The following is a 9196-nucleotide window of genomic DNA, read 5'->3' on the forward strand; positions in this document are numbered from 1 at the left end:
GTCCTGTCGGCTTCACTTGGTCGAGAGCATCCTGTCAATCAATGCTGACAGTGAGGTGAGTTTTACTCCGACACCTTAAAATCCTCAGAAGTCTCTGACAAATTTTTTTCTTGGACTTAACAGTTCTGCTAAAAACACATGTCCTCACAGCACAAAAGGTATAAACGCTTTTCTGTGCCTCGGGTACGCCTCGTATTTGCTGATGTAAAAGTCGTGACAGAGCTGCGCTGCCAGAGCCTGGTTGAAGAGCACATAGAGGACGACGAGCCACCAGGTGAGAGACAGACCTCCGACAGCCAGACTCAGAGAGACGTAGATCAGCAGCTCAGCGAAGTAATGCGGGCAGGAAACCAGCTGGAACCAGCCTCCCTCTGGCATCCTGTGAGCCAACGTCTCCACCGCTCCTTAAAAGACAGAAAACAGGAAATACATCAATCCACATGAAGCTGATAAACCAGTGGTGTCAGGTGATGAACCAGGAAGTGACATGTTTTTACAAGAGCAAGAGAGAGAGACTGCAGGAGGAATGTTTTCTTTTTATCGCTACAATACAATCAACATAACCGCAAATCACGACTGGACATTGGACTTATTGTCGGAGTTACAATCCGACTGAAATGGAGCATCAGTGGCCTTTAGATTTATGTTTTTTTTGGGTTTTTTTTTTTTACAAATAGCCACTACAGTCTTAATAAACTTAGATAAGATACGCAGCGAGTAACTAATAAATAAATGGTCAATTTGTGGTTGAAGTATTCCTTTAAGTTTAAAAAAAGCCCAAAACACCGTGTAAACACTGGTTTTAGGCAAATCATAATCAGAAACATTCAAGTTACACATACAAGTAATTCGGCTCTTTGATTGATGCGTTACAATAAATATAGTGCAAAATGAAAAGCCATAATTTCAAAATAGAAAATATGAAAATTTCAAAATAGAAAATATGAAAATTTCAAAATAGAAAATATGAAAATTTCAAAATAGAAAATATGAAAATTTCAAAATAGAAAATATGAAAATTTCAAAATAGAAAATATGAAAATTTCAAAATAGAAAATATGAAAATTTCAAAATTTCAAAATAGAAAATTTCAAAATAGAAAATATGAAAATTTCAAAATAGAAAATTTCAAAATAGAAAATTTTTCAAAATAGAAAATATGAAAATTTCAAAATAGAAAATATGAAAATTTCAAAATAGAAAATATGAAAATTTCAAAATAGAAAATATGAAAATTTCAAAATATCAAATATGAAAATTTCAAAATAGAAAATAAAATAAAAAATTTCAAAATAGAAAATATGAAAATTTCAAAATAGAAAATATGAAAATTTCAAAATAGAAAATATGAAAATTTCAAAATATGAAAATAAAAATATGAAAATATCTAAAATAGAAAATCTGAAAATTTCAAAATAGAAAATATGAAAATTTCAAAATAGAAAATATGAAAATTTCAAAATAGAAAATATGAAAATTTCAAAATAGAAAATATGAAAATTTCAAAATTATCAAAATATCAAAATATGAAAATTTCAAAATATGAAAATTTCAAAATAGAAAATATGAAAATTTCAAAATAGAAAATATGAAAATTTCAAAATAGAAAATATGAAAATTTCAAAATAGAAAATATGAAAATTTCAAAATAGAAAATATGAAAATATATGAAAATTTCAAATGAAAATATGAAAATTTCAAAATAGAAAATATGAAAATTTCAAAATAGAAAATATGAAAATTTCAAAATAGAAAATATGAAAATATGAAAATTTCAAAATAAAAATAGAAAATAAAATTAAAAAATATCAAAATTTCAAAAATATATGAAAATTTCAAAATAGAAAATATGAAAATTTCAAAATAGAAAATATGAAAATTTCAAAATAGAAAATATGAAAATTTCAAAATAGAAAATATGAAAATAGAAAATATGAAAATTTCAAAATAGAAAATATGAAAATTTCAAAATAGAAAATATGAAAATTTCAAAATAGAAAATATGAAAATTTCTAAATAGAAAATATGAAAATTTCAAAATAGAAAATATGAAAATTTCAAAATAGAAAATATGAAAATAGAAAATATGAAAATTTCAAAAATATGAAAATATGAAAATATGAAAATTTCAAAATAGAAAATATGAAAATTTCAAAATAGAAAATCAAAATAGAAAATATGAAAATTTCAAAATAGAAAATATAAAATTTCAAATAAAATATGAAAATAAAATTTTTCAAAATATAAATAGAAAATTTCAAAATAGAAAATTTCAAAATAGAAAATATGAAAATTTCAAAATAGAAAATTTCAAAATAGAAAATTTCTAATGAAAATTTTCTAATTAGAAAATATGAAAATTTCTAATTAGAAAATATGAAAATTTCTAAATAGAAAATATAAAAATTTAAAAAAAATATATATGATAAAGAAACAAACAAACTAATTAAGAGTAAAAGACAGCAGCACGAGCTCACCTGTCTTTCCAGTGCGAAGCCCGGCCAGCAGGACTGTGGACTGATGCTGCATCAGTGAGGCCCAAATGAAGAGTGTGGTTCCAGCCACATGAAACCAGTCCAGCTGAGAGAGGAGGGTACCAGTCCCTTTTCCCAGACGATCCGAGCAGAGCACCGTCAACCCGAGTACGATGTAATAGAACACACCGAACAAGTACTGCACCAGATTAATGGCTCCATCAGAGAAGATGCTAACAAACAGGCACTCCAGCAGCCTCCTGAGGGAGTGCACGCAGAGCAGCAGCTGCACCAGCAGAGTCGACAGCTGTGGGACTACAGACAGGATCAATACCAGTACCAGTGTGAATCAAACAGGATCAATACCAGTACCAGTGTGAATCAAACAGGATCAATACCAGTACCAGTGTGAATCAAACAGGAAAACACAAGCTTTAAAACAAGAGCCTACCCTGACTGTCGGTGTTCGGTGCTCCTGTTAAAATGTCTAATATTCCAGTCAGCCATGACGGGAAAGACTGATTCTGAAATATGGAGTTCAGGTACAAAGCCAGAAGAAAACCATTCCAGCCAACAGAGATGGCGTAGAAGTGCCAGAACCATCTGAAAGGAGGAAAAAAGTAGCTTGTTATTATTGTTTTTACACAAAATTGTATTTAGGGAAGAAAAATGTACATAACATGACAGGCACAAAGAAGTACACAACACAATACAGGAGAAAATAAAGCAATGCAGTGACAGACAAATAAATATTCTTAATAAATTTAAAATTAAATTAAATATATATATAATAATAATAATACAAAAATAATTGAAAATCCTAAAATAAATTAAAAAGCACAGACAATAGAAAAGAGCAAATCATTTGATATTATTGAGTTTAATCAACTATGTTTCTGTAGTATGCTAAGAACCTGTTGCTTTTTTATTGTTTGTTAGAGCAAAATATTTAATCAATACATTTAATTTAATTTAAAAAAAGAAGGAAAGAGAGTTATGAGCATAAATTTATGTTTATGAGTAAAGAATTCCCCCAGTAAAATAAAAAAGCTAAGTACATAGTGCTTTACTCGTAAATAAATAGTAACAGTAAGTAACATTGGTGGTATTAATATACATGGAAATATAAATCAGACCAGTTTCACTGGAAGAATAAACTGATAGATGACATCTTTTTATATATATATATATATATATATATATATATATATATTATATCTGTTAGTACAGTACAGTCAAAAGTTTGGACACACCTTCTCATATTTATATATATATATATATATATTATCTCTGTTAAACTAAATTAGCAGCAACACATTTGAGTTTTTATATATATATATATATATATATATTATCTCTGTTAAACTAAATTAGCAGCAACACATTTGAGTTTTTTTTATATATATAAATATATATATTATCTCTGTTAAACTAAATTAGCAGCAACACATTTGAGTTTATATATATTATATATATAATATATATAAATATATTTACATATATATATTTATATATATTATCTCTGTTAAACTAAATTAGCAGCAACACATTTGAGTTTTTTATATATATATATATATATATATATATATATAAACTCAAATGTTTATATATATATATATATAAAAATATATATTATCTCTGTTAAACTAAATTAGCAGCAACACATTTGAGTTTTTATATTTTAAATAATGAAACAAACCCTTAAACATGTAGTTACATATTGTAAATGTGTCCATGCATTAATAACACCTCTTGGTGCATCACCTCTTGGGGACGTCACAGGCTCGTTTCCGGTTTGGTTTTGTTTTCCCGTACCGAATAAGATCCTGAAATAAAACATAAAGACGACATGTTTCATATTTTCTGGGCAGATATGTTGAGAGTTTGTGAGCACAGAAAGCTAAAAGGAAACATGAAGCCAGAAGAAACCATAACACATCAGTGAAGCTGAAGCTAAGAGAGAACATGTTCCAGCTCCGCCGGCTGTGCGCAATGTGTTGTGCATCGCTTAAAAGAGTCCGTCGGAAAACGGTCGCAATAGTTCCGGATGAAACTTGAAATATATTATTATATTCCTTTATTGATCCCCATGGGGGAAATCAAGTGTTGCAGCAGCTCAACTACACAGACACAGACAATAAATACACATACTATACAACTACACAGACAATAAATACACATACTATACAACTACACAGACAATAAATACACATACTATACAACTACACAGACAATAAATACACATACTATACAACTACACAGACAATAAATACATACTATACAACTACACAGACAATAAATACACATACTATACAACTACACAGACAATAAATACACATACTATACAACTACACAGACAATAAATACACATATACTATACAACTACACAGACAATAAATACACATACTATACAACTACACAGACAATAAATACACATACTATACAACTACACAGACAATAAATACACATACTATACAACTACACAGACACAGACAATAAATACACATACTATACAACAAAATAAAGATAGAATATATATATATGAAGATAAAGTGTAGAATAGAGGGACAAGGACACACATAATGATAAAACTCAAAATAGCTTTCTTCAAATGTGGCCCCCGTAATATTGAAAATCATATCATGAAAATATGTATTTATATTTTAAGACCAACAAGCAAAAGAAAAGAGAAGAAATCAGGTAAATAGACTTAAAGCACAAAGGAGTAAGTTGAGAGACATTAAAACAACATGGATTGAGAGATAAGTGTATACAATATTTTTTCCTTTCTATATATATTTCTTACTAAATATGTTCTTTACCCTAAATTATCACAAGATTAACATGATCTCAAATGTTTGCCTCCAAGTTTCCAATAAAAAAGATTATATTATTGTAAGTAAATGATGGTATGTTATCTATTTTTATTAATATTTCTATATCAGACGAAAAGTTCACTTCAAATTCAAATCCTTTGTGTAAATTGCAGATGCTAATTTTAAATGCATATATGTATATATATATATATATATATATATATATATATATATATATAATAGCCATTGTTCATTAGAAGGGCCTTTATATTTGAATCCAGCAGAGGGCAGCACCTGAATCCTACCCCATAACAAGTGGAGCCATCATGAGAGCATGGACCATCCAGTCAGATGCAATGCACTGTTTGACTCTTGAACATACAAAGTTAAATGCAGTGGTTATTGTTTTCATATCATGTTCATATCTGCAGCCAATGACTATGCATGTATAATGACAATAAAGAACACATTAATTAATGATTATTTTCATTGTAGAATTTTAGCTGTAATTTAGAAACAGTAGTCATGTAAAAGTCACAGTACCATAATGTAAAAATACCCAAGTAGTTATTAGTAAAATGTCTGCCTTCAACACAAGTAAGAGTTGATACTTTTATAATATAAATAAGTTGAAATAGGTCCTTTGTTTTTACAAAAATGTCTCTATAGGAGGGTTATATTTCTATAAACCTTGAATTTACATGAAAGCTGCATTTTAATGGTTAGAAGTGGACCTTATGTTAACTACTTTACTACTGTTGGGTTGTTAAATCTAAAGTAATGTATTGTACCTCATAAATTCATAATATGCTTAGCTGGTAGAGTGGATGTTTTTTGTTAACGACAGATAAATGCAAAGTAAAAAGAGATGTATCAGAATGGAAAATAAGGTTCATATGTGAGAGTTCTCTCCACAACGCAGTAACGTGTCAAAAGAAAAAAAATGTGTGTTTGCGTGGAAGACTTGGTTATAATCCTTTGAGGCATTAGATTCCAGGATGCCTCTTAGAGGAGCTCAGCATCCTGTCTGAGGAAGTGTGCTCTGTTTCCTGCTTCCCTCCCTCCTCTATCCTCAGTGTCCTCTTTCCTTAAAGCTGAGCCAAAAGCAGGGACCCCCTTTAGGCCCCCAAAACAGATTGAAGTTAAGCTGGTTATCTGTGGGCAAAGTAGAATATCATGAAATAAGATGCAAATTAAGACAAAGTGAGAGGAAAAAAGCACTTTGAATGATTCACAAAGACAGGAAGACTGTTGACTTCGTACCCTTTTTGTTTCTTGAGTGTGCAATGTTTCCAAAAGATTGTGAGTAATCTGGCAAACACTCCATGTTTTAGTGTTCATCCTGTTAACAAAAGCCAAAAAAACTGCTGCAGAAAAGAAGCATTTTGCATTTAAAAGTGGGACATTTTGACTTGAGATCAAAGTCTCAGGAATTTCCCTTCCTGTTATTTTCTCACTTTATTGACCCTTTTAGGAGTCAAATGAAAACATATTGTTTGCCCGTTAAATATAAAGATGGAGCCTTACTATGTTCCCATGGTTCTATGTCCTCTAGGTTAATATCCTCTTAATATGACACATTAACAAGACCTTCCCAAAGGATTTATGTTCTCCGCAATGTTTGTTTGTTTAGGTTAAATGTTGAAATCTCCAGCCTACAGTTTACAGCCTTCTGATTTTACGCCCTCAAACTTGTGGGCAAGTTTTCTTTGTTTTTTATCAGAAAGAAATAATAAAACACTATTTAAAAGTGTGTCACAGATATCACTCATATTATTACCCAAATATACAAGTATTTTATGAATATATAAAGTAACATGTTCGACACAACTTTGAACATTTCCCTGCCCAAACTTTCCTTCTCTTGCTTTTCCCCCTAGATTCTTCTAAAATCTTTGTTTCTCTTATTCTTTTAGTTGTCCAGACTTCAAAGCAATCACTTCATGTAGAATGTGGAAAACAATAAGAAAGAAAAATGGAAAATGTTCTGTTTCCAGCTTTTCCAAAGGTGCAGTTGGCGTGGAGCCCTCACGGAAACGTTGGCTCGGAGGGCAAAGAGATTCCAAGTAGGAGACAATGTGGATAAAACAGGTGAAATGATGACTCCTTTTTTCCCTGGCATGTGTTGTCACTGTCCCAAATGATCTGATAACTTTCAAACCTTAATAGACATCTTTAGGCAGGCAATGAAACTAGATATAAACAAACAATGTTAAAAGACACAGGAAGAACATACTTAAAATACATTTAAAAAAAGATAAGGGAAAACAAGAATTATTATAAAAAAGTATATCAATTAAAAACAATAATAACAACAATAATACCGTAAAAAGAGTTCAACCCAAGGGTGTAATTTACAGGGGGACATGTCCCCTCCACTTTTATAGAGGACGGTATTGGACAGTCTGAAAAATAACGATATATAAAAAAAACTGTCAGTTGTGTTAAGTCATGTTATGACAGATGCTTTAATTGTCTCGAACTTGTAGATATGTGGGATCAATGGAGGAAATCTGGGAAAAAGAGGAACGTTACACAGACGTTAGAGACAACATCTTCTCTGCTCAAGCTCTGAGGAAGGACATTTTTCCTCATTACCATCTGAATATTGAAGTTTACAACATATATTGCATTGAGAGATCTCTTTAGCTTCGTTATGAACATCTTGATACTTCATGACGATCAAACATCACTCAGTAGGATTTACCCTTCCAGAAGATCATGATCTCTGATGTCCAGAACCTCTGAGTACCTGCAGCTGACATTACATTATATATAAAGAGACCATTAGTCTTGTTTGTTGGTTCTCAGAGAAAGTACACAAGATGTTGGGGAGGAGCAGAGGACTGGATGAAGACGAGGACATCGAGGTGGGGCGGCTATGGCGTAGTGGAGAGCAAGGTAGTTCTCCAATCAGAGGGTCGGTGGTTCGATACCCGGCTTCGATGTGTCCTCGGGCAAGACACTTAACCCCAAGTTGCTCCTGAAGGCTTGCCATCGGTGTGGACTGGATGTGAATGAATGTTAGTTAGAGTCTGATGGTGGCACCTTGATGGTAGCCTGTCATCAGTGTGTGAATGGGTGAATGATATGTAATATACTACTGACTGTAAGTCGCTTTGGATAAAAGCGTCTGCTAAATGACTGTAATGTAATGTGACACGATACTATGACTTTTTTTTAACTTTTTTACATACTATGACTTTCTTTTAACTTTTTTACATACTATACTATGACTTTTTTTTACTTTTTTCAACATACTATACTATGACTTTTTTTTACTTTTTTCGACATACTATACTATGACTTTTTTTTTTAAACTTTTCATACATACTATACTATGACTTTTACTATTTTATACTATGACTTTTTTACATACATACTATACTATGACTACTTTTTAAAAACTTTTTACATACATACTATACTATGACTTTTTTTACTTTTTTTTCATACATACTATACTATGACTTTTTTTTACTTTTTTCAACATACTATACTATGACTTTTTTTACTTTTTTCTACATACTATACTATGACTTTTTTTTACTTTTTTGACATACAGTACAATTACTTTTTTCGACATCCTATACTATGACTTTTTTTTTTACTTTTTTTGACATACTATACTATACTTTTTTAAAAACTTTTTTCAACATACTATACTATGACTTTTATTTTTTCAACATAGTATACTATGACTTTTTTTTCATACTATACTATAATTCTTAACAGCATGGAAGAACTGAAGAAACTCCACTGTCCTCAGTCCACTCTGAGGAGAAAAGAAGAGAACGACATTTATTTGTTTCATATTTGTTGTTTTCTGAGACTCTGTGTTGCATGTCTTTATAGTACTTGACAATGTAGTATAAGGGTGTCTTCAATTATGTTTCTACTTATCTT

The 9196-nt window shown here is 30.4% G+C and overlaps 2 protein-coding genes across 2 annotated transcripts in view; one reads left to right on the plus strand and one right to left on the minus strand.

Moving 5' to 3' along the window:
- Positions 1-4462, minus strand: part of srd5a3 (steroid 5 alpha-reductase 3) — a 5065-nt gene extending 603 nt beyond the window's left edge. The window contains exons 1-4 of the mRNA XM_054602795.1: positions 4239-4462; positions 2926-3077; positions 2478-2789; positions 1-404 (exon numbers count right to left, since the gene is read on the minus strand). The exon at positions 1-404 is cut by the window's left edge and continues 603 nt beyond it. Of these exons, the coding sequence (XP_054458770.1) occupies positions 145-404; positions 2478-2789; positions 2926-3077; positions 4239-4441 (927 nt within the window). The 5' untranslated portion in view covers positions 4442-4462 and the 3' untranslated portion in view covers positions 1-144. The remainder of the gene's footprint in view (positions 405-2477; positions 2790-2925; positions 3078-4238) is intronic.
- The window catches only part of clocka (clock circadian regulator a), a 53400-nt gene that overhangs the window by 37844 nt on the left and 6360 nt on the right, over positions 1-9196 (plus strand). The gene's annotated exons all lie outside the window — the stretch shown is intronic.

Source organism: Anoplopoma fimbria, chromosome 8, assembly GCF_027596085.1.
Source record: "Anoplopoma fimbria isolate UVic2021 breed Golden Eagle Sablefish chromosome 8, Afim_UVic_2022, whole genome shotgun sequence".
In the NCBI taxonomy this organism is placed as follows: domain Eukaryota; kingdom Metazoa; phylum Chordata; class Actinopteri; order Perciformes; family Anoplopomatidae; genus Anoplopoma; species Anoplopoma fimbria.